Consider the following 26,317-nt stretch of genomic DNA (forward strand, 5'->3'; position numbering starts at 1 on the left):
TTATGACTCTATATTTTATGCAGTAGTGTGTGTGTGTGTGTGTGTGTGTGTGTGTGTGTGTGTGTGTGTGTGTGTGTGTGTGTATGTGAGTGTGTGTGTGTGAGTGTGTCTGTGTGTGTGTGTGTGTGTGTGTGTGTGTGTGTGTGTGTGAGTGTGTGTGTCTGTGTGTGTGTCAGCAGGAGAGAAGATGACAGCTGGAGTTGTGCAGGCAGAAGTACAAACATTGTGTCAAATTAGCAATGAAGAGTTATCCTCAGCATTAGTGCCCAACAAAGGCGGCCAACCCATTTATCCAGCACAGACATTGGGGTAGGTGGTGGCAGAATTGGCCTCCATGCATCAGGAGCAGGAGGCAGCGCAGAGAAAACAGCTTCAGGTCTTTCAGGCCAAAGTCAAGAAGTGCTGGAAAACCTGCTGGCTCTGTGTGGTTCCACGTTTCAGCCGCCGTCACGTCCCCCTACCATCACACACTCATCAGATGGGAGAGCCTGACCACCTACATTCCTTTTTGGATACGTTTGAGGCCACAGTGGTGGCAAGCAAGTGGCCAGAAACTGAGTGGCCATTCCAGCTGCTACCCTTTGGTCTGATGAGGTGCAGACGGCGGTGCTAAGATTACCACCGGCAGCATGGGGGGCAACTTCACACACATCTTCAGGAGACACACACCCTCTTCCACTTTTAAGATTAGGCTTAAAACTTTTTTTTAATAAAGCATATAGTTATGGCTGGAGTTCAAAAAAGCCATTCCTCTGCAGATGATCTGTTAGCTGTTTGACAACTACTCTTTCAAGGATGTTTGATATGAAAGGAAGGTTGGAGATTGGCCTATAATTAGCTAAGACTGCTGGGCCTAGAGATGCTTTTTGAGTAAAGGTTTAACTACAGCCAGCTTGAAGGCCTGTGGTACATAGCTGATTATTAGAGATAGGCTGATCATATTTAAGATTGAAGCATTAATTAATGGCAGGACTTCTTTGAGCAGTTTTGTAGGAATGGGGTCTAAAAGACACATTGATGGTTTGGAGGAAGTAATTATTGAAGTTAACTCAGAAAGATCAATTGGAGAAAAAGAGTCTAACTTAACATCAATGGTACTAAGAGTAGCTGTAGATAATATTACATCTGTGAGATGATTATTGGTAATTTTTTCTGTAATGGTAAAAATGTTATTCGTAAAGAACATGCAACACCATACAGAGCAGGCTGTGATCCTGAGTCTTGACGCCAGAAAGGCATTTGACTCAGTTAGTTGGCAGTACCTATACAGAGTACTGCATAAATTTGGTTTTAATGATCTGGTGATAAACAGTGTAAAGGCATTATATGGCAATCCAACTGCAAGGCTGAAAATAATGGTTACATACAGTGGGGCAAAAAAGTATTTAGTCAGCCACCGATTGTGCAAGTTCCCCCACTTAAAATGATGACAGAGGTCAGTAATTTGCACCAGAGGTACACTTCAACTGTGAGAGACAGAATGTGAAAAAAAAATCCATGAATTCACATGGTAGGATTTGTAAAGAATTTATTCGTAAATCAGGGTGGAAAATAAGTATTTGGTCACCTCAAACAAGGAAAATCTCTGGCTCTCACAGACCTGTAACGTCTTCTGTAAGAAGCTTTTCTGTCCCCCACTCGTTACCTGTATGAATGGCACCTGTTTGAACTCATCATCTGTATAAAAGACACCTGTCCACAGCCTCAAACAGTCAGACTCCAAACTCCGCCATGGCCAAGACCAAAGAGCTTTGGAAGGACACCAGGAAAAGTATTGTAGACCTGCACCAGACTGGGAAGAGTGAATCTACAATAGGCAAGCAGCTTGGTGTGAAAAAATCAACTGTGGGAGCAATCATCAGAAAATGGAAGACATACAAGACCACTGATAATCTCCCTCGATCTGGGGCTCCACGCAAGATCTCATCCCGTGGGGTCAAAATGATCATGAGAACGGTGAGCAAAGATCCCAGAACCACACGGGGGGACCTGGGGAATGACCTGCAGAGAGCTGGGACCAAAGTAACAAAGGTCACCATCAGTAACACACTACAACGGCAGGGAATCAAATCCCGCAGTGCCAGACGTGTTCCTGCTGAAGCCAGTGCATGTCCAGGCCCGTCTGAAGTTTGCCAGAGAGCACATGGATGATACAGCAGAGGATTGGGAGAATGTCATGTGGTCAGATGAAACCAAAGTAGAACTTTTTGGTATAAACTCAACTCGTCGTGTTTGGAGGAAGAAGAATACTGAGTTGCATCCCAAGAACACCATACCTACTGTGAAGCATGGGGGTGGAAACATCATGCTATGGGGCTGTTTTTCTGCCAAGGGGACAGGACGACTGATCTGTGTTAAGGACAGAATGAATGGGGCCATGTATCGTGAGATTTTGAGCCAAAACCTCCTTCCATCAGTGAGAACTTTGAAGATGAAACGAGGCTGGGTCTTCCAACATGACAATGATCCAAAACACACCGCCCGGGCAACAAAGGAGTGGCTCCGTAAGAAGCATTTGAAAGTCCTGGAGTGGCCTAGCCAGTCTCCAGACCTCAACCCCATAGAAAATCTGTGGCGGGAGTTGAAAGTCCGTGTTACTCGGCGACAGCCCCAAAACATCACTGCTCTCGAGAAGATCTGCATGGAGGAATGGGCCAAAATACCAGCTACTGTGTGTGCAAACCTGGTAAAGACCTATAGTAAACGTTTGACCTCTGTTATTGCCAACAAAGGTTATGTTACAAAGTATTGAGTTGTATTTTTGTTATTGACCAAATACTTATTTTCCACCCTGATTTACGAATAAATTCTTTACAAATCCTACCATGTGGATTCATGGATTTTTTTTTCACATTCTGTCTCTCACAGTTGAAGTGTACCTCTGGTGCAAATTAATGACCTCTGTCATCATTTTAAGTGGGGGAACTTGCACAATCGGTGGCTGACTAAATACTTTTTTGCCCCACTGTAACTCAACATCTAAGACTGGAGAGAGGAGTGAGACAAGGCAGTGGTTGGTTTCCTCTCCTTAATATTCCTGGAGCTGCTAGTTCAACGCATGAGGCAAAACAGAAAAATCACAAGTATTACAATTAGCGATGTAGAACACAAACAAGCATGTTATGCTGATGATGTACTTTTATACTCCTGCTTGTCCTTGCCAGAGGTAATAAACTTAAAAACGTTGGCCCGATAACAGGATACAAACTGAACCTAAGCAAAACTGAAACCCTTCCCTATAATTATAGACTATCCAAAAAACTCAAACAAGCATACCCACTGAAATAATTAAATACCTGGGGGTAACACTTATTAAAGATATAAAAATACTAATAAGACTATTTGATAAAAACTACAACCATTTATATCAAAGAGTCAAAGATGGACTCACATCCCATGTTTGAGCATAAGCTCTATCTGGCAGATACAGATCTACAGGACTTCATGGTTAAAATAAGGAATCCACGGGTATAAAAGCCACAGTAAGGGTTTGGAAAATGGTGATAAAAGAAAATAAGCTGGAGAAGGAATTAAAATATTGAAATGGTGTGCATATGATTTGGAATTTACCAAATCAAATAGACTCTACTTTTAAGAACTGGATAGAAAAAGGAATCACATCAATATGTGGCATTGTAAAGGAAGATGAGTTTTCAAACTTTAAAGCAAAGTTCTTATTTGGAAAATCAAGAATATCATTTATCCACAAAGGACTGTCCTCTCCCCCTTCCTCTTCACCCTCTACACCACAGACTTGTCCACTGCACAGAGACCTGCCATCTTCAGAAGTTTTCTGATGACTCTGCGGTGGTTGGATGCATCAGCAGGGGTGATGAAACAGAGTACCGGGCTCTGGTCGACTCCTTTGTCACGTGGTTCGAGCAGAATCATTTGTAGCTCAACGTGGCAAAGACCAAGGAACTGATCGTGGATTTCAGGAAGACCAGTAAACACTTAGACCCTTGTTTCAATCCAGGGGTCAGTGTGGACGTTGTGGAGGACTATAAATACCTCAGAGTATACATAGATAATAAACTGGACTGGGCTAAAAACACCACAGCACTTTACAGGAAAGGCCAGAGTCGCCTCTATTTTTTGAGGCCACTGAGGTGCTTCCACATCTGCCGGACAACGCTCAGGATTTTCTACGAGTCTGTTGTGGCCAGTGCGATCCTCTATGCTGTTGCATGCTGGGGGACCGGGCTGAGGTTTGCAGATGCCAACAGACTCAATAAACTAATCCGTAAGACCAGTAATGTTGTACGGATGGGGCTGGACTCGGTTAAGGTGGTGTTGGAGAGGTGGATGTTGTCCAAGATAAAGACAATGTTGGATAATACCTCCCAACCACTGCATGACATGCTGGTCAGTAACAGGCGCACGTTCAGTGAGACACTGAGATTACCAAAAGTGCACCACTGAACGACACAGGAAATCATTCCTGCCTGTGGCCATCTCCCTGTACAACTCCTCCACTTAACACACTGTATACTGCAATAGATACACCCTTTTTACAGAAGAAGAATGGCAAGACATTTGTTCATGTCATTGGAAAAGCACTGAATCACATTTAGTGCTTTAGTGGAGCTCTGCTGTAAAAGTCTTACCTGTGTTTTTATTGCCCAGCTCTAAAGGCGCACTCTGATGATGGAGGCTCTGAATGGCTATGAAGCAGCACACCACTGCCATATGTTTTGGGACTGTAACGATATTAAAAATTACTGGAGAGATGTTCATAAAGTGATGCAAAACGCATAGTTAGGATAGGATAGGATACACACCCTCAGACATAAAGGGTATAGATATATACTTGGTGTGCTGCTGGCTGCAAGTAAAAAGGCGAGTGAATGCAGGATCCACCAACATTAAACAGCTGGACTGAAGTAACTCTAGAGATTTATAAGATGGAAAAGATGACATTTTTAGTGAATTTAGAGTGTGAGACATGTATGAAACACTGGGGACAATGGCGTCAGCTTCCCCTGCAGGAGGTTTTGCCCGCCCCACCGGATGTGGTTTTGCCCGGCCTGCCGGAGCCGTCTGCAGGGAGGAAGCAACGATCACGCCGCCGTCGCGTCACCCCACAGCCGGATGTTGGGACTTCAGAACTGCCGGCTGTGGTGAGTGAGAAGGACTCTTTTTCTGTGTTGGACTGTGGAACATTTTATTCAGGGGCTTTGTTTTGTGAGCAGATAACAAGGAGAATAGTTTATTGCCTGTTCATTCTCCTGCTCAGCTGTCTTTACCTCAGTTAGCTGCCCAGCAGCCACCAGCTCTGTTATCTGCCCAGCAGCCACCAGCTCTGTTATCTGCCCAGCAGCCACCAGCTCTGTTATCTGCCCAGCAGCCACCAGCTCAGTTAGCTGCATAGCAGCCACCAGCTCTGTTAGCTGCCCAGCAGCCACCAGCTCAGTTAGTTGCCCAGCAGCCACCAGCTCAGTTAGCTGCCCAGCAGCCACAATCTCAGTTAGCTTCCCAGCGGCCACAAGCTCAGTTAGCTGCCCAGCGGCCACCAGCTCTGTTAGCTGCCCAGCGGCCACCAGCTCTGTTAGCTGCCCAGCAGCCACCAGCTCAGTTAGCTGCCCAGCAGCCACCAGCTCTGTTAGCTGCCCAGCAGCCACCAGCTCAGTTAGCTGCCCACCAGCCACAAGCTCAGTTAGCTGCCCACCAGCCACAAGCTCAGTCATCCTTTCTTTCACTAGCTTCAGCAGTGGCTTCGGCCTCAGATGCAGCTTCAGCCTCATCCTCCTCCTCGCCTGGTACTGCTGCTGGCATGCCGCCATCCAGCCTGCGTTTGGCGCCTCAACATCACCGGCCATTTTCTAGGCCGCTGGCTGATCATCATCGCCACCCTCCTGAACGGGATTGTCGCCGCCACCACCTTCCGCGTGGACGGTCTCCGGACTTCTGTTGCCGCCACCACCTTCCGCGTGGACGGCCTCCTGAACTGTTTGCACGCCGCCACTGCCTTCTTCATGGCCGGCCCCCTTGAACTGTCTCATCTTGGCCTTCTGTGCTATTGGCCCTGAACTATGTTTCGGATCTGCTCCCCTCTGTGGTTTGTGAACATTTTGTTTGGGACTCTGGGGCCTCCATTTTGGTCCTGGTCTGGATATAGTGTGTGTTTGCCTCTGTTCCTCGTCATGTCGTCTGTGTTCATCCTCTGTGTTACCCTGTGTTTCTTGGTATGCTGTTCCTGATTTCAGGTTTGCTCTTTAGTTTTGCCCAGTTTAGGTTTATGTTCAGTTCTGCCCTCACCTTTGTTGTTTTTCACTGTAAATAAAGCTCCACTCGCATCTCCACTGCCATCTGCATCCTGGATCCGCATTCATTCAACCACACGACTGCTGCCCAGCCGTGACACTTCTTGATGTGATGTTCTTCTGTTTCCCTGGCTGCTGTGTCTGTGGGGATGGTGTTCGCTCTGTGTTGTAGCGTCCTGATGACACCCAGTTTATGCTCCAGTGGATGATGAGAGTCAAACCTTAAATACTGATCCGTATGCGTAGGTTTACCACAATATTTTACTACAGAGATTAGAACACACTTTTGGTATTAAAGGAACTGTGCTGCAGTGGTTTGTAACATATCTGATAGAGTCCAGTGTGGTTGCGTGTACAGTAAATGGGGAGTCTTTTTCCACAGTGTGTAGTTGTCATGGATCGCTGTGTGGCAGGCAGGAGGAGGACCCAAAATGCAAAAACTCACAGACACGGGGATGAACTCAAAAATCACAGCTTTAATGCTGGAGAGGCAGAACGTAGGAAATACAAAACTGAACTGGGAAAAGTAAATTAACACCCGGAGAGAGACACAGGGAAATCCACGCAGCATGAGGGAGAACGCGACACAGAACTGAGGGAGACGCAGACATAAATACACAGAGGGTTAACGAGGGAAGTGGGAGCACACAGGGAACACAGGTGACACTGATAATCATAACAAGACACGGCAGGAGTGAACGCAACACTGATGGGAGACGGGCAAAGTAAAACAGGAAGTACAGAGGTTCAGACAGGAGGAGAGAGAGAGCACGGGCATAGTAGGCTGGGGAAACATGGAATGAAACACAAGGAGGGGAGACGAGGGCTCACAGATACATAGAGGGGCACACAGGGGATAAAAGTCACAAGGGGAAAACACATAAGGAACAACGTAACAGATCAACCCAGGAAGCATGGCCTAAATAAGGAACAAAATACAAAAATACAAGAAAACTAAGAATACTGGGCCAACATGGCCCAGGACCATGACAGTAGTACTGTTTACATTATACATGCTTCCCTTATGCAGTATCATAACAATTTCATTGCTATGTAGATGATACTCAGATTGATTGATTTATTAATCAATGAAGCCAGATAATACTGATCAGCTCGCTGAATCTTGACATCTAATTTCATTCTAAATTCAGACAAAACTGAGGTTATTGTCCTCTAACCTAAAATATTGGAAACATAGTGTCCAATTGGATTCTTACGTTTGATGTCGTTACCTTGGTTTCAGCGATAACACTGATTAACCCGGGAGTCATTTTTGACCAGGACGGGTCGTTCAGTGTGAACACTGAGTAAATACAAGGTTACTTTCTTAGTGGGCTTCCCATGATGCAGTGTGTTTTTCCTTCATCTGTTTTTCATGTGTTTATACACCACTGCTGTGTTTGACTCGCAGTCATTTTAGCATTCTGTCTCATTGTCCCACAGTTTGCCTCGTTTCCTCTCTCCCTGTGCTCTCTTGTCTTTGCCCTCACAGTCAGTTGCTGCTCCTCCCTGAGTCTGATTTTGTCAGAGAGGTCTTCCTGTTAAAAGAGAGGTTTTGCTTCCCACTGTTGCCAAATGATTGCTCATAAGGGCTTGTCTGATTTTAATATTGGTGAGTCTCACAATATAAAGTGCCATGAGCCAACTGTTGCTGTGAATTGCTGCTATATATTGCATTAATTTTCTCCTAAAAATTTAACTTTGCGATGGCTTAGGGTTTGGGCTAACAGGCTAACAGCTTATTCAGTTCAGGGATATTAAGGGAAGCTGGAACCTATTGTAGTTGTCCCAGGGCAAAAGACATTGCACATCCTGGACCGGTCAGCAATACACTGCAGAACTGCATTATAGTGCAACTTGTCTAGGGCTGGAAGATACAAAACCAAATTATATTGACTGTGTTTTTACCGAAAGTGACCGTGTTGGGCAGACATCTCTGTTTACAAACGACTAAAAACAAGAATCGGCTTACATCTATACTTAGCTGCTATAATTCCTGAGTGGAGCTTCCATGTTGTTCCACTCTTAGAGGTGGTTGGTGGTCATCTAATTCCTTAACACTGACCAATACTGCAGCAGTGAGCTCAGCATTTTTATGCAGTTTATTGAAGTTCCAGCTGAGTTTGGAGCTGTGAATGTTAGACCACTACCAGGTGCTCTGTGTTCACTGGGAATGTTGGTCTCTGCACTGGGAGTATAAGCCTAGAGACGCTTACTGGAGGCTTCTCTTTGCTGTTGCAAAGGGAGCAACATTTTATATACAAATAAATATAATATATACAAATATAAAGTTTTGTTTTTACTGATTCACAAAAATATTCATTATAATCCATTCAAAACAAATCTGTGAAACCTCATAGAAGTATGGGTGTTTTGTTTTTTTTAAACTCAGAAACACGGTGGTCTCAACACACACACACACACACACACAAAACGGAAAAAACTCAAACAAGCATGAGGGTTTGTACAGGACTAATGGGAAAGGAAGCATAAAGTAAAGAAGGAAGGAAACTATTTCTTCCAGAGCTGAGAGGGAACGCATTCCGCTGCAAATCATCAACTTGGCCATGTAGAGTGTGAGAATTTTATCTGATTAAAGGTTTTTGACGTCATCCAAGTGGGCAGATGATGGCTAGATGGAAAATGTCTGAATCAACATCATAATAGGATGATAAGGAAATGGGCAAAATTAGTCTTCTTTGTTGAGGCCAATGCTGAATTGCTTCTTTGGGGATGTTTACAACACTGATACTAATCACACGTCAGTTATCAAGCCAAACATCCCGCCTCAGTGCCAATGTTTTTCAGCCTCACATGCAACTGCATAATGTCAACTGAGGGTTTTATCTTTCACTGTAAAGTCCAAGCACCACGTGCTCTAGATAAATAAATAACTAACTCTACACAGAAAAATCCATGAACAGCAGCACTTTAATTTACAGTTTTTTACAGACGCTAGGACACATTTCTCAATACTTAGGTCACGTTTGCAAAACTCCTCACACAGTGAGCACAACAGAAGTCTATGTGGGCTAAACTGAGGACCAGTTATCATTGTTTTGGCACAAAATGCATTCAATGACTACATCTCTCAAATTTCATGAATTATCTTCTCACTCAGACACAACAACTGCCAAAAATCTTTGTACGTACAGGACATTTTGCATGTGCTTACATACTGTTTTCAAAACTGTTAAACTTATGGCCAAAACAATAACACAATGCAAAACTGAATAAGACAGCAAAATCCAACAGCAATATTTTATTGAAACATATTTTAAATCTAAAAATGCAGTTTAACCAGCCACAGCTGATTCTCATTGTAGATGAACATCTGCACAGGTGTTACTCCTTCAATTTTTCAACTCCTTCAATTCTGGCAGCCAGAAGATTCTTTCCTAGGTGTGTTGCCCTAGATGACATGATGTGATGTGGATGAGAACCTGTGGCCAAATGGAGGAGACCGAGTAGATTAGCATTACTATTGTATGTGTATCAGTGGATGGTGTGTATACAAATTCTTGTATTTTGGGATTACTTAGTGCAAAAAAATAAAAATACATAAACAAATATTAACGAATTCTGCATGATGTCTGATTCATTCCAGTAACATATATTGAAATTATAAACAGAGATGTGTCCTTGTTTTACACAAGAAAACACTGTGTCATGCTACATGTTGTAAGTGTTTTTTAGGTCATTGTTTTGTGGGTGACAAAGTGTGTTTGTCGGCTGTCAACCTTTGCTAGTGTTCTGGAAGAATGAGTTTATTTGAGACCTGAATAAAGTGTTTTGGTAGTTGTAGTGCATTTTGAATGTGAAATGAACTGCTTTGCCAAGCTGACGGTCAGTTAGGAGGGTTGTGTGAAGAGTTTTGCAAAAGTGACCTAAGTATTGAGACATGTGTCCTAGCGGCTGTAAAAAACTGTAAGTCCACATGTCTTGAGTTCCGTCAGTGTGTTTCCTGTTTTACTTTCACAGTCTGTTCTATGTTAATGTTTCTAGTTTTGCTTCCCTTGTCTCGTCCTGCTTACTCTCAGCTGTGCTCTCCTCCTGTGGCTCATTCCCCCTCGTTATCCCTCAGTGTATTTAAGCCCCATGTTTCTCTTTGTCAGTGTTGCGTCCGCCCTCATAGCTGTGTGATTTTTCCCTGTGGCTCCTTGTGCTTTAGTTTTCCCAGTTTAGTTTATTTTGTATTGTTTTTCGTGTCCCACTTCACGCCAGCAATAAAGCTGTGTTTTTTGAGTTTACCTTTTGACTCTGTGAGTTTGCGTTTGGGTCCTACTCTTGCCTGCACACAGCCGTATTGTGACAAAACCTTACCCAAGCACGGTGTCTTTTACTGATGAGTTTTAACAAATCACTAGAAAAACATGATTCTGCACCTTGTTTGAGTCTTTTCTGCAACAACATCCAAGACTTTCAACAGATTTTCAAAGAAGTTCTGCCATGCTAAATTTACATCCTTTTTATTAATCGCTTCATGCAAGTCTTGAGCTCTCATCAGGTCGGTGAACATATTAATATCCTAATTTCATATTGATCTAATTTGTACAGCACATATTATGATCACTGAAATGTAATTTTCTGCTGTTGTAAGCAGTTCTAAATGTTCCTCCTTATATTGAGGCCGTAGTCAGGGATGTATACTTCACTAGTGGAAATACACTCATCTAGCCAAGTCTGTGAGACCGTGACGACCTCTGTGTAACACTGATGTAGCGCTAATGAATTAATACAGGCTAGGGATTGAGTGTAATTTTATGGTTATTATTAATCAGAAGATTTAGGGACGCCACTGGAGCTGATGGGCAGTAATTAATAAATACACACAACACAAAAAATGGTTTTGCAGGTACCATGTATTTAACCAAACCCCAAAAAAGAATAACAAGAAAAGAAAAACTTAAATAATCACTCCTGCTGCAGCTATCCAATTAATCAAAAACCCAGTGAGGGTACACAAAGACAACTAAACAGATTTGTCTGGCTTATACCAAGCAACACAGGTTCTCAAAAAAACAGTTCCCCCATAAACACCACATGTTAATATCAAATCCACTGATCCACACTGAAGTCCATGAGTTTAATCTGAATGTCCATGAGAGATGTCCAAGCGCTATTGTCCATAAATGAAGGGAATGGTGTGTATGATTGCGGAAATCAGTGTATTTGGAAAATGGGGACAGAGCGTTGTCTTTGATAGCTTCCTACCCAACCGGTGGAAGCGTCAATTGCAGAATGTGTCCTGCTCCTAGCCGTTCATTGGCTCGCCATCCTTTTTCATACCCCAACAAGGTTCACCTGGCCAATTCCGTTCTGTTCAGTGCACAACAACATTATGGCTCTGGCTCACAGTAATCAGCATCTGCAACAGCTCTGTCACCTGGCTTGCCTCCACGCATCTCACGGGAGGAAGCCGGGACAGGCTTACTATGACCTACATGCCATCCGATTGGCTGAGCAAAGTCATGTGGTTGGAGTCATGCATTTGTGATGCGTTCAATGGCAGGAAATAAGTGCAGGAAATTACTCTGGGTTACACCTGCATTTGAACACTTGCTGTGTGATGGATGTTTACACAGAATATTACAAGCTTTGATATGAAGGAAACCCTTTTTGTAGAAAACAGTTATATTGATTTACCTGGGGAATAAGGGTACAGAAGGTCCCAATAATCACAGTGGCTTCCATCATGTGCAAAAATCGCCAGGACTCTTGCTAGAGCTGGCCATCCAGCCAATCTGAACAATCGAATGCCTTCATCTCCTCCTCCTCAAAGGCTTCTTTAAATCACCTTCAAGCTGTCGAAAATGTGGCAAGACTCTTAACTCACAGTCATGAATTCCCACATATCACTCCGTCCGTTAGGTACAGATATCAGTTTGAAATCCTCACTCTTACTTTTATGGCCTGAGGAGGAGAGGCCATACCAGATGCTTAGATCCACTGATCGTCTGCAATTCCACGGACCTGTCTGAGAACAGTTTACCTCCCCCTCTATGCACCATTGACTCTGTGGCTTCTTTTGAAAAACAGCTGAAAGCTCATCTATTCAGACAGGCATTTGGGTAATGTTCTTGTGTAATATGTTGTTTCTGTCTGATGTATTTTTAAACTCCCTGTAAAGCATTATGTAATAGATTCCTGGCTTAAAAAAGTGCTATATAAATAAATTTTACTTACTAAAAGATGTGTGGCCATAAAAGATGGACATGGTCGGCAATAACACTCAAGTTGGCTGATGATACTCTAATAGTACCAAGGGCCCAAAGAAAGCCAAGAAAATATTCCACACACTATTACACCACCAGAAGCCTGAACCAGATGTATAAGGCACAGGGGATGCACGCTTTTATGCACTGTTCAAGTCTGACGGTGGCTGTTGGTGGTTGCATGCTCGGCTGTTTCTGTCTGCATGCCAAAGCATCCCTGAGCAAGATTCATTAGTGTGTGTGTGTGTGTGTGTGTGTGTGTGTGTGTGTGTGTGTGTGTGTGTGTGTGTGTGTGTGTCTGACGATTAGATAGAAAGCACTTAGATGTAGACAAGAGTGTGTGTTTGAATGGGTGAATGAGACAAATGTGGATAAAGTGTTTATCTGTGGGACCAGCTGTACAGGAAGTCTCTCTGTTTAACTAACCCTATTCTCTGATCCTATGGGTCTTACCCAGTAGGCAGTGCAGAGCTCAGATGGAGCTGATAAGAAACAGGAAGCCCTGAGTAGCCTTGCAGGCTCAGTCTCCATCAGCCATATCCGTTAACAGCAGCTCTCCTCTAGATCAGTGGTCTTGGAATATGACATTATTTAGTTCAGTGGCCTGGACAGTCGGCCCCAAGGGTCAGTTACTTAACTTAATTAATTTAATTCTGATTTTGTCCTGATCTTTGGGAAGAGAAAGGTTGGAGAGAGAACAGGCAGACCCACAGCTGAAGATGCATCTATCCCCATGAGCCATGCTGAAGATAAGAATCCAACACGGAAAACTTTGGAAATCTATAATCCACGACGGCACATGTGAGCGGAGAAAAAGCCAAAAAATACAAAACCAGTTAGCAAGTTCACAGTTTGGGCAGCGGTTGATTCCTCTGTCGTTGCACCTGTGAACTCCTTAGATCCAATCTGCTCATCTCGCAGAAGACAAAGGGAAAACTGATTTATATTTTACACCTGGTCATTCTTTCTACCTCCTCTTCTTCTGGACGTCACATCTTCTGTGATGACATCTGGTCTCACCTATTTTGACATCCAATCAAGCCTTACCATCCTCTCTCTAGCTATCTGGCTTCTCCACATACATGATTTAAAACACAGTTTATACTTTAAAATCAGTTTATCACATTTTCTTTCTTTATATGTTCTATATGATTTGTCATACATGTTTCATTTAGTTTATGCAACTTTACTTGAAATGAATCTATGTGTAGGTCATTCTCACAAGGAGATTTTAACATGATCCATTTTTAATTCAAATACAGCGGAATACTTTCTCTCACATTTTCTCTTCCTGGCTCTGTTTGTCAGTCACAACATACACAATACAATTTATTTAATTAAATCATGTTTAAAAAATCTGACATTCTTTGAGATCATGTCTCTCTCTCTCTCTCTCTCTCTCTCACACACACACACACACACACACACACACACACACACACACACACACACACACACACACACACCAAGTGAGAAGTCTACACTATTATATTATTCAGTATATTGATTGAATTTACACCAGATTACATTCTGTTCAGCATTAACCAATTAAGCATAATTAACTATCAGCAAAATTGCATATTAATTATGGTTCTGGGTGCACCAATCTTAACACTTAATACCATTCCTCTTATTCAGACACAGACCGGCTGGAGACACATTTCTTTTTTATTTCTTTACATTCTTGCAGAAGAATGTAAAGAAATACATTCTTTGGCTGCAGAAGATCCATGCAGCCATGGATCTTCTGTGGATGGATCTTCTCTTGTCAAAACCAAGTGCTCAATTAAAGGAGAAAAGTACAATTTGTGCCAAATTCTGACCATCTACCATCTGAAGCTGCAGCAAATTTTAAGACTTATCAGACCATGCAATATCTTTGTCCAAACATCTAAATTATAGCCTCAGTTTTCAATTCTTAGCTAATAATGGTGGCACCCAAAGGTGTCTTCTGCTGCCGTAGCCCATCTGTTTAAAGGTTTCATGGTTATTGTGCGTACGGAGATGGTCCTTCTGCTTGGTTGTAATAAGTGGATATTTGAGTTACTGTTGCCTTAATCTCAACTCAAAGAATTATCTTCTGACCTCCGTCATTGGGTGGCGCTGTCACTTGGTGGTCGCTCTTTCTGCCGTAAAGTATCACTTCCTGTTACAACACACAGTGGTGTTTTTGTGTAGCTTATCTACGTAGCAATTTATTAAAAACTTATAGATAACTTCTTGTGTCATAGAGTAATCTTCATGTGCTTTTCTGTGTATTCACTCATTGTGTCTTTACTGTTTCGCTAGCCTAGCTTAGCTCATAGCTGACTCGCTAGCAGCATGGCCTCTTCACCTGTCCCTTCTGCACTTTCCTGCTCATTGTGTCAGATGTTTAGTTACTCCTCGGCCTCCTTTAGCAGTAATGATACTTGTAACAAAATTAGCATATTTGCAGCTCTGGAGGATTACTGAATTGGAGACTGTTTGTCATAGGGCTAACACATAGAGACACAGACAACTATTCGCACTCACAATTAACCTATCCCCACCAAATGTGAATTCAGTAAAATTATAATTTTACGCTGGCAGTAATGACACCCGGTTACGCTAATCGGAGGTCACTAAAATCAATATTGAATCGGTGTGTACCTTTGCCAAAACAATGTGGGACTCTGTAGTTTTCTCTGGTCCCCTCCCCAATCAGACCAGGAGTGACATGTTTAGCCGCATGTTCTCCATAAATTGCTGGCTGTCTAATTTTTGCTAATTGGCAAACCTTCTGGAGGAAACCTGGTCTAGTTGGGACGATTGTGGCTCAAGAGTTGGGCGTTCGCCTTGTAATCGGAAGGTTGCTGGTTCGAGCCCCGGCTCCGTCGTTGTGTCCTTGGGCAAGACACTTCACCCGTTGCCTACTGGTGGTGGTCAGAGGGCTCGGTGGCGCCAGTGTCCGGCGCCTCTGTAAGTGCGCCCCAGGGTGGCTGTGGCTACAATGTAGCTGCCATCACCAGTGTGTGAATGTGTGGGTGTGTAAAGCGCTTTGGGGTCCTTAGGGACTAGTAAAGGGCTATACAAATACAGACCATTTTTTTGTTAGGAGAGCTGTGAAACTCAGAAACCAGTCTTACTTGTTATCATCTATCGTCCACCTGGGCCTTACACAGAGTTTCTGTCTGATTTCTCAGACTTTTTATCTGATTTAGTTCTGAGCTCAGATAAAATAATTATTGTGGGTGATTTTAACATCCATGTAGATGCTAAAAATGACAGCCTCAACATGGCATTTAATCTGTTATTAGACTCAATTGGCTTCTCTCAAAATGTAAAAGAACCCACCCACCACTTTTATCACACTCTAGATCTTGTTTTAACATATGGCATAGAAACTGAACATTTAACAGTGTTTCCTGAAAACCCTCTCCTGTCTGATCATTTCCTGATAACATTTACATTTACAATAATTGATTACACAGCAGTGGAGAGTAGACTTTATCAAAGTAGATGTCTTTCTGAAAGTGCTGTAACTAAGTTTAAGAATATAGTCCACCCACTGTTATCATCTCCAATGCCCTGTACCAACACAGAGCAGAGCAGCTATCTGAACACCAAACCAGACGTGCATGAGGTTATGCAGGCTGAGTCGGAATGAGGCAGTCGTGTGGCAGCCACAGAATCAGACATGGCAGGACCACACGAGGCAGGACCAGACAAGGAAGGACCGGACAAGGCAGGACCGACGAGGTAGACAAGGGCGCATCAGGCAACGGTGCAGAAATCGCAGGTGGTTGCACTCCCTCAGACCCTCCAGCGGAGGCAGAAGGCTGAAGCAGTCCCTCAGACCCTCCAGCGGAGACAGATGAAAGCTGCAGGAGGCCCTTTGGTCCCTCCAACGGAGACAGGCTGCTGAACGGGCCCCTCGGATCCTCCTGCGTGGTCCCTGGTACCTTCCAGCAGAGGCAGACACAAAACCAGCAGGGCACTGGCCCTGCCCAGGGATCCAGAATCACCTAAGGGCTGAAACCCAGCCTCTGGGGAGGCCCTGGAGGGAATAACTGTTTAAAAAACTGCCAGTTCACGAGAAACACCTGTGGTTGGAGTGAGACTTTCTCCCTGTATAGAATCAATGGGTGAGGATGGTGGCCGAATGGGTGGCAGAGCTGCGGGCTGAATAGCAGGCTCAGCTAGGGGCGACGGAACAATTCAATTCAATTCAATTTTATTTATATAGCGCCAAATCACAACAAAAGTCGCCTCAAGGCGCTTCATAGATACAGAGAAAAACCCAACAATCATATGACCCCTATGAGCAGCACTTTGGCAACAGTGGGAAGGAAAAACTCCCTTTTAACAGGAAGAAACCTCCGGCAGAACCAGGCTCAGGGAGGGGCGGGGCCATCTGCTGCGACCGGTTGGGGTGAGAGAAGGAAGACAGGATAAAGACATGCTGTGGAAGAGAGACGGAGGTTTTCAAATTGTCTAAGACCTAAACTACCATCTTTTCTGAAACCCAAATAAGTGTTTGTTGTCTAGACCAGTGTTTTCCATCCACTGTGCCATGGCACATATGTGTGCCGTGAGAAAGATTATCTGGTTTCACCTGATTGGTACTCTACCATATTTTAGATCTCACCCTGGGTCAAGATAAGATAAGATAAGATAAGATAACCTTTATTAGTCCCACACGTGGGAAATTTGTTTTGTCACAGCAGGAAGTGGACAGTGCAAAAGTTATGAGGCAAAAATTAGAATACAATAAGAATAAATACAGTACACAACTGTACAGAATAGAATAAAATAAAATACTATATACAGTAGAATAAAATAAAATAAATATACAATAAGATAAAAATAGAATACAAATACAAATACTATATACAACTGAGTAAAAATACAACGATGACAGAAAGGATTATTGCACTTAGTATTATTGCATATGTATGGATGTGTGTGCTTGATCAGTTAAAGTCTTTATTATGGAGTCTGACAGCAGTGGGGAGGAAAGACCTGCGAAATCTCTCCGTCCCACACCGTGGGTGCCGCAGTCTCCCACTGAAGGAGCTGCTCAGTGCTGTCACAGTCTGCTGCATGGGGTGGGAGATGTTGTCCAACAGGGATGACAGCTTAGCCGCCGTTCTCCTGTCACTCACCACCTCCACTGGGTCCAGAGGGCATCCTAGAACAGAGCTGGCCCTTCGGATCACCCTGTTCAGTCTCTTCCTGTCCCCAGCAGAGATGCTGCCGCCCCAGCAGACCACGCCATAAAAGAAAGCAGAAGCCACAACAGAGTCATAGAATTTCTTCAGGAGTGGGCCCTCCACTCCAAACGACCTGAGTCTCCGCAGCAGGTACAGCCTGCTCTGCCCTTTCCTGTAGAGGGCGTCTGAGTTATGAGTCCAGTCCAGTCTATTGTTCAGATGAACACCAAGGTACCTGTAGCTGTCCACAGCCTCAATGTCCATACCTTGGATGTTCAGTGGTTGCAGTGGAGAATGCTTGTGCCTGCGGAAGTCTACCACCAGCTCCTTGGTTTCACTGGCGTTGATCTAGAGGTAGTTCAGCTGGCACCAGTCCACAAAGTCTTGGGTCAGACCTCTGTACTCCTTGTCGTCCCCATCAGTGATGAGGCCGACTATTGCAGAGTCATCAGAGAACTTCTGCAGGAAGCACTGGGTGGAGTTGTGGGAGAAGTCTGCAGTGTAGATGGTGAAGAGGAACGGAGCCAGAACCGTTCCCTGTGGGGCCCCCGTACTGCAGACGACCCTGTCCGACACACAGCCCTGAGTCCTCACATACTGTGGTCGGTCGGTGAGGTAGTCCAGGATCCAGGTAGTGAGGTGATGGTCCACTCCAGAGTTCACCAGCTTGTCCTTCAGAACCGAGGGAAGAATGGTGTTGAAGGCACTGGAGAAATCAAAGAACATGATTCTCACAGTGCTTCCAGCGGTCTCCAGGTGAGCGAGGGAACGATGTAGGAGGTGAATGACGGCATCATCCGCTCCAATGCCGGGCTGGTAGGCAAACTGAAGTGGGTCCAGTGATGAGCTTATTAGGCGCCGAAGCTGAGCCAGGACCAACCGCTCCAGGGTCTTCATCAGGTGGGATGTCAGAGCCACCGGCCTGTAGCTGTTGAGGTCCTTGGGGCGTGAGGTCTTTGGCACTGGTACAACACAGGAGGTTTTCCAGAGCTGTGGGACTCTTCCCAACCTCAGGCTCAGGTTGAAGAGGTGCTCCATCACCCCACACAGTTGGTCCGCGCAGGACCTGACGACCCTCGAGCTGATGCCATCTGGACCCGCTGCCTTCTTGCCATTAATCCTCCTCAGTTCCCTCCTAACCTGGGTGGTTGAGAGAGACAGGCTGGAGCCTTGTGTTGAGTGTGTATTGGATGCTGTTGTTGGGGGTGGGGGGGAGTGAGCAGGGTGAATAGAGGAGGTGTGAAGTGTCTGAGGTGGAACAGCAGCAGTGGGGGTGGGTGAGTCTGCAGCCGATGTTGCAGACTGCCTCATGGCTGAGTCAAATCTGTTGAAGAAATGATTCAGTTCATTTGCCCACCTCACATCCCTCCCAGGCAGAGAGTTCTGCTGTTTGTGGCCCGAGATGGTTCTGAGGCCTCTCCAGACTTCACCAACGTTGTTTTGTTGAAGCTGGTTCTCCGTCTTCTAACTGTAGCTGTCCTTCCCATTCCTTATCAGTCCCCTCAGCTCTCTCTGCACCCTTTTCAACTCCTCTTTGTCTCTGGATTTGAAGGCCCTCCTCTTCTGCTTGAGGACGGTTTTAATTTCTGGGGTAATCCAAGGTTTGTTGTTGGAGAAACACCGTACAGTCCTGGTAGGTACGGTGTTATCCACACAGAAGTTTATATAGTCAGTAATGCATGTAGTAAGGCTGTCGATTTCCTCACCGTGGTCATCACAAATCACCTCCCACACAGTCGACTCAAAACAATCCTTAAGAGCCTCCTCGCTCTCCTCTGACCATCTCTGTACTGTGCGGGTGGCTGGTGGCTCTCTGCGCACTACGGGCTCATACACAGGGACAAGGTGCACCAGGTTGTGATCAGATCTGCCCAGGGGAGGGAGAGGTGATGAACTGTATGCCTCTTCTGCATTGGCATACAGTAAGTCCAGTGTTTTATTGACTCTGGTTGGGCAGGTCACATACTGGGTGAAGGTGGGCAGTGTGGAGTCCAGTGAGGCATGATTGAAGTCCCCTGATATTATGAGAAGGGCTCTCGGTGATTGTGTTTGCAGTCTGCTGACCACAGAGTGGAGAGAGTCACAGGCTGCATCCGCGTTGGCCGAGGGGGGGACATACGCTGTTATCGCGATAACATGCGAGAACTCCCGGGGCAGGTAGTACGGACGCATGCTAACGGCTAACAGCTCAATGTCTCTGCTGCAGAGTTGCTCTTTTACAGTGATGTAAAACACCCCTGAATCAAATGATTAGTTCATTACCAGGTCTCTGGAGAACTTCAGGAAATGTTGAGGAGGTCACTTAGCCATTTAAATTAGCTGTGTTGGATCAAGAACACATCTAAAACCTGCAGGACACCGTCCCGCGAGGCCTGGAGTTGGACAACCCTGCTCCAAGCGAACAGGCAGAACAATTACATTCTCTTCCACTAGAGGGAAGTACAACTTCTTGCTCCAATTAAATAGGTTGCCAACTGCCAGTAAAACAGAAGTCAAAGAAGAAATTGCATAAAAGTCATCCTGTGAGTGAGACAACGCAGTGCTTATTAGCAGTAGATATTTGAAAAGAAAAAGTAGTCAATCTGACCTGGGTCCTGGAGAAAATTCCAAACTAGTGATGGGATTTCCGGCTCTTTTTGGAGAACCGGCTCTTTTGGTTCGGCTCATTAAAAAGAGCTGGCTCTTTCGGCTCCGAACCGGCTCTTCAAGTTATTTTGTTGCTTTAATTAATTAATTATTAACAATAATATAACATTATGCATGAAAGGAATTACTAATGTATTTATATATGTTTATATATAAAAATATGCGGTGGCCCCTAGAGACAAAGCACGTACAAACTCCAAAACACATTTCTAGCGTTAACTGAACTTCCACAACAGAGCTACCTAGATCATTAAATTACACAATCGAAAGCATGCGTGTATTGTTTGTGTATTTATACACAGGCACTCATATATATTCAAATAATTAAAAAAAATGTTTACCTGTTACTACCACACACCAAATCCGGTCGTTGGTACTTTCTGGCTTGTGTAGCCACTAGGTAACAAAAGCTCAACACTGCCCCTAGCATCCTGGAGCACTTCTGTTGTGTTTTGTATGTGTTTTGAGTTTTTATGTGCTTCTGAGTTTTTACGTGTTTTGAAGTTTTTACGTGTTTTGGAGTTTGGACGTGTTTTGTCTGTAGGGGCCACCGTAAATATACTTTTATTTATTCACTCCACATAAAATGTAATAAATAAATCATATAATACAAAAACCAACTATTTACATTTCAACTTTTAACTATTTACATTTTCAGCTTTTTCCTTTGAAAACAAATTTAAAGTGAAACAACACAAAACACTGCAAACCACAACACAATTAAATATAAATATGAAAAAATATAAAACAAAAAGAAGATGCACATTCTCTGTCATATGGACCTGCATGAATAAACTTTCTGAATCCTTTATCATCCGCATCTGAAAATAGTTGTGGATGATTACTATACCTTTCTAATGTGACGTTGTTGTCCCCGGCTCTCTTTCTCTCTCTCTGTCTCCCGCTCTGTTCCTGTGCTACTGCGAGCCTTGTGCTTTCCCAGTGCTAAGCACAAGGCTGACGTGCGGAGTGGAGTGGAAAAAAAGTGTGAGAGAGAGGGTGAGAGAAAGAGGAAAAAAAACCCACGGCTCACGTCGTTCACTTCAAAAAGTTGGCTCTAAGAGCCGTTTCGTTCGCGACCGACGCATCACTATTCCAAACAGAATGAAGGCCCTAGCATGAGTAGTGGTCAAAAGAAGGCAAAAAAGATATACTGCGGACAAACTGAGCCAACTCTGCTGAACCTGGTGTGCGGGGAAAAATTATCAACATGCTTTTTGTGACATTTTTGTTTGCTGGTGTGCTGTGTGATTTTCCTAATGTGAAATATGTGTCGTGTCTCCAAAAGGTTGGGAAACACTGGTCTAAACTGAATCAAAAAGTAGAGGGAAAGAAAAGGAAAAGAAATAAGATCTCTTAAAAATATCATTAAACACAAAGCACTCAACTTGTTTTTTAATCACCTTTTAGCAGAAAACGTTCAATTTCTTTCTTTTTGCATTGTATGTTGTAGGTCCCATAGAATATTATTTCCCATGTGTTCATATGCATTTGCCATAAAACCTGCCTAATGATAAGTTCTGTTACATCACTGGAATTTACTTCCGTTTGCTGCTTATCTCGTTTCACTAAACAACAGTAAGTCACTTCTTGTCCTCTTCTTTGTCAAAGAAACATATTGTCAGTCGGTATGATATCAAATAGTTTTATAACTTTAAATTTACTATGAAATGTGATAAACCTGCTCCATCATTGTCTTGTATTATTTGGCCTTTGAATGCTCATAAAGAATTCAATATCACTTTTTATTCTCATTATTCATTATTTGCATGTTATTAAACAAAACAATGTTGATGACATTTCAGACAAACCAAAAGTTTAATGACGTAGGATAAACTGTATTCCTATCACAACGTATACTCTAATTAAAATAATATCAACATTAACACTGGCTTATAAAGAATTCCCTATATTTGTATTATAAGTGATACGTGAGAAGTATTTGTAGGGTACAACTGAACTATTATTGTAGTAAAAGTATGCTTTAGAAATAATCATAACAAGAAAATACAAACTTATTATAAATTCAAAATTGAGAGAAATATGTAACATAATAGATGTTATAATTTACAAGAAATAAATTAAACACACCGCGTTCAATGTTCAGTCATCCTAAACAACCACATGCCAGGAGTCATTATAATAATATTACACACAGATTAAAAAAAATAACCCAGTGCTTAAGAATAAAATTGTTTTTGTTTGCTTTTTTAACGAAATGATAAACAATAAATCAGTTCTTGCTGAAATGATTTTCCCCTGCGTACAACCTCAACAAGTAAGCTAGCAACCTTATCTATAGATCTCTTTATTAAACAGCCTGTAGAAAAGAGCTTATTTATGTTACTAAAAACCACGACTGTACTAATATAAATAAACCACTAACTAATTAATGAATGTCTCAACAATACGCCCTTAATAACAATAACTTACTTCTAATAACTTATTCTTGTTTGGCAAAAAACTTGGCCTTGGTGATCATGTGCTGTTGGGCTCCTGTCCAGATTTGTGTTTACGGACATCAGTTCATTGAAAGTGAGACAAGTGTCAAAAATATCAGGTCGCCTTTCTCTTCTCTTTGCAATTTATTTACAGCCTCAAAGGCGATGTAGACACACAGAATGAAAGAGAGCACAGAGGAGAACAGCAGGGATGCTGAAAGTAAGTAAATATGAATAAAGTATTGTTTTTACTACTTTGGGTTTTGGGGCTGAGTGTACTCTGTCATCTCACTTTCACTTTCACGTGTCTCTTTATGAACCAGAACAGTGTTTCAAAGGTAAGGACTCGTGAAATGTCATGTATGAGACGCTTGTATTGCAAGACACAGACAGGAAGTGTGAAGTGATTCTCTGCAATTATGCTTTTATACACATCTTTACACAGAAAATATTGTTTACTGCTATATTAAAGTTTCATAAAGAACCAGTAATAAAAATGCAACGTAAAGTACACATTATCAGTAAAAATATCTTTAGTATCTTTTCAGGTGGTGAATTAATTATATGAGGAATTTTTCAAATAAAATTATTTAAAAGAAAACAATCATTAGAAATCAGCATGATTAGAAAACTGATGGAGCATGATTTGTATGGAGGCTACCAGACTGCAGCAATGTTGTAATGGACTGAAAACCTTACAGTATCTGTAGCTCAAGATCAGTAGCTTATCACCTATTGATATAGATCGAGTCTATACCCCTGTAGCTCTGTTATATCCTTAAAGTGTTAAGATGACATTTAGGTTTACTACATGTATACACTGTTTTTAAAACTGCAAGGTAAAAATAGATCTCAACAACTCTGCTAGTAGTGCATGCCAATATAGTGTTAAATATGCCGTCTGTTTTGAATTATTCACAGTTATTAGTTAGAATGGTGTGAATAATAATAATAATAATAATAATAATAATAATAATAATAATAATAATAATAATAATAATAATAATAATAATAATAATAACAGATGCCTAGAAAAACCTCAAAGAACATTGTGGCCAGATATCATGAAACACCAATACAATCATTTACCTTTGTGTGGGGGAAAATCCAAGTGAGTGGTGCTTTGTGACTGTTACAGCTGTCCTGAGTTATAAGTCAAAACATCAAAGGACACAAAAACGAGTGTCTCATGATTAACACTGTGGGTCTACTGACAGCCACTGCAAAGTCTTTGGTCACATGTGCGATTCTCCATGGACTGTGTCAGCCTCTCATTATGCTGCTGAGAAGTTTGACCTAATGGAGTCTTCTCGTAGCTGACGATGCTTCCCAGAGTCACATTCTTCGCCGTGTGTGCGACGCTCAATGGTAATTCTGTAGTTTTTTCTGCACAAGAAGGATTCAAAATAAAGTAGAAAACGATGTCTTTCAATATGTTTGTTTTTCCTCTACAATTTTTACTTTAATTCCTCTCTTTCACCATTAAATCATACTCAGCAAAGTCATGGAGACCTCTGAAAGCAGGGGCTAAAGTTAAAACGCTATAACATGCAAAATAAATCAGGAAAATCTAATATGAAAGTCCTTCACTTGAGTGTTTGATGATGTGACTGCTGATTAACTCTGAAGTTTTCATTTCTTCTTAATTTCAGTAAGTAAACCAGTTTTGAGTCAGTAAGGTTTCATTTGAGATATAATTCCTGAAGTGTACATAGTTTTTATCCAAGGCAAAATTACACCAGAACATGCCACTGTCCAGAAGAGCTGACTACATAGTTTTTTACCTGAAAAAGTAGAACGCTACGAGGATCACAGCCCCCAGAACAGCTCCGACTATGACTCCAGTCAAAGCTGACACTCCTAGTCCACCTGTTTGGACGAGCACTCATTAGTGAAAACAAACACTGCACCAAAATATTGTTCATCAATGTCACACGTGTCATTAACATACATTTACAGGGTGTGTCTGATTTATCGGTTTTCTCAGGGTGGTCTTTATCCCCTCCTTTCAGAGTGAAATGCTCAGTGTTGAATGCTGGCAACAGCTGAAAAGTCCCATTTACACCAAAGTAATTGGCCACCACCTGTAAATGAGTCAGATTGTTGTTGTTATTAAGCTGCACAACACATTCCCAATACGAAGCCTGTTAGAGATCTTAGAGCTTCTTCTTACCTCATAGGTTCCTGCTTCAACATTTATCATGGTCATCAAAGAGAAATCTCCATTTCTATCACCATTGGCATCTATAGACACTTGGCCAGCAATTCCTGCAACCCATTATGAAGCAGCATTATTTGACTACAATCCCAGAAATGTAGAGGGAAAGATACCTCACTACCTCATAGTGCATGAAAAGGTTTTTGTTTTGTTTTCCTTTTTGGCATATTTGTCACGTTTACATCTTTCAGATCACAAAATAAATTGTAGTACTAAACAAAGATTTTAAATAATCTTCCCAGGAGTGACTAACCTACCAAAATTATTCCAAAAGTGCATCGACATCTCCTCCAGGAGGTCACAAAAGAACCTAGAACAACATCTAAGGAACTGCAGGCCTTCATTGCCTCACTTAAGGTCAGAGTTCATTATTCAACAAGACGCAGAGCAAAAATGGCATCCATGGGAGAGTTCCAAGGAGAAACCAAAAACAACACAAAGGCTCATCTCACCAACAAGTATCCTGATGATCCCCAACACGTTTGGGAAAATACTATGTGGACTGACAACCAATGTTCCCTCTGCTGGCACGTCTCTGTGTTGCACACAAAAAAAAATCTAACCTGAACTGAAATTAAGATTAAAACTTTAACAATTCTGTTCTGCAGTGTTAGTCAGTGACTGGCTGCTCCCGTATGGGATCAGAACGATGCCACCTTATCCCACAGTCCAGCCAATGATGCGATTCACATTCTAATCAACGTGGTTGTCAGGCTATGACAGTGTCCTTATGTGCCGACACCGGTGTTTTAGCAAAGCGGCTGATGTGGAGTGAAGCCACGTTAATGACAACGTGGACAACCATTGGAGATGTGAGCAGGACAGACGAACAACTGACGGACAAAGTGTGGACTTTATACCAGTTTTTAAACTGTGTTGATCGGCCACGTAAAACCAGAGTTATGATAAAAATATCTGCAATGTTTGTTTTTCTTCCTGAATACTGTCGTTGTTTATATTTACTGCAGGAAGAAACGGTAAAAACGGCGTTTTATAAGGAAAACGCTCGAAAGCCTGTGAGCAAAGACAACACCAAACCCCTCCCCCAGCCTGTGTGTCAGAACAATGAGGCGACTGCTGAGTGTTACAGGTGTTACAGCAGTGACACATCTGCTGCTGTCAGGCCTGCAGGTATCAGGCTGTTGTTCTCCTTCATCTCATAGTGGACAAAAATTATTTTTTGGAGCGGCACAAATAATTTGTGTGGCATCAGATTTGATGCAGAACAGCTGATTGTTCTGTAAATAGTTTGAAATGTTTGTTTAAAAAACGCCTTGGCTGCATTTTTAGGTAAAAGCTGCAAAAAACTCTGTTTGCAAAACTCAGTTACTTTTTTGAAGAAGTAACTATATAATTAATT

At 42.7% G+C, this 26,317-nt stretch overlaps 1 protein-coding gene across 2 annotated transcripts in view; it reads right to left on the reverse strand.

Annotated features, from left to right (window-relative positions):
* Positions 1-22,864: 22,864 nt before the first annotated feature.
* Positions 22,865-26,317, reverse strand: part of npr3 (natriuretic peptide receptor 3) — a 29,494-nt gene continuing 26,041 nt past the window's right edge. For both annotated transcript variants that reach the window (XM_080895141.1, XM_080895140.1), the window contains 4 exons: positions 24,913-25,007; positions 24,691-24,823; positions 24,524-24,608; positions 22,865-24,125 (listed from right to left, as the gene is read on the reverse strand). In XM_080895141.1, the coding sequence (XP_080751267.1) occupies positions 24,014-24,125; positions 24,524-24,608; positions 24,691-24,823; positions 24,913-25,007 (425 nt within the window). In that variant the 3' untranslated portion in view covers positions 22,865-24,013. The remainder of the gene's footprint in view (positions 24,126-24,523; positions 24,609-24,690; positions 24,824-24,912; positions 25,008-26,317) is intronic.

The sequence above is a fragment of the Rhamphochromis sp. 'chilingali' genome (genome assembly GCF_963969265.1).
Source record: "Rhamphochromis sp. 'chilingali' genome assembly, chromosome: 10".
Taxonomy (NCBI): Eukaryota; Metazoa; Chordata; class Actinopteri; order Cichliformes; family Cichlidae; genus Rhamphochromis; species Rhamphochromis sp. 'chilingali'.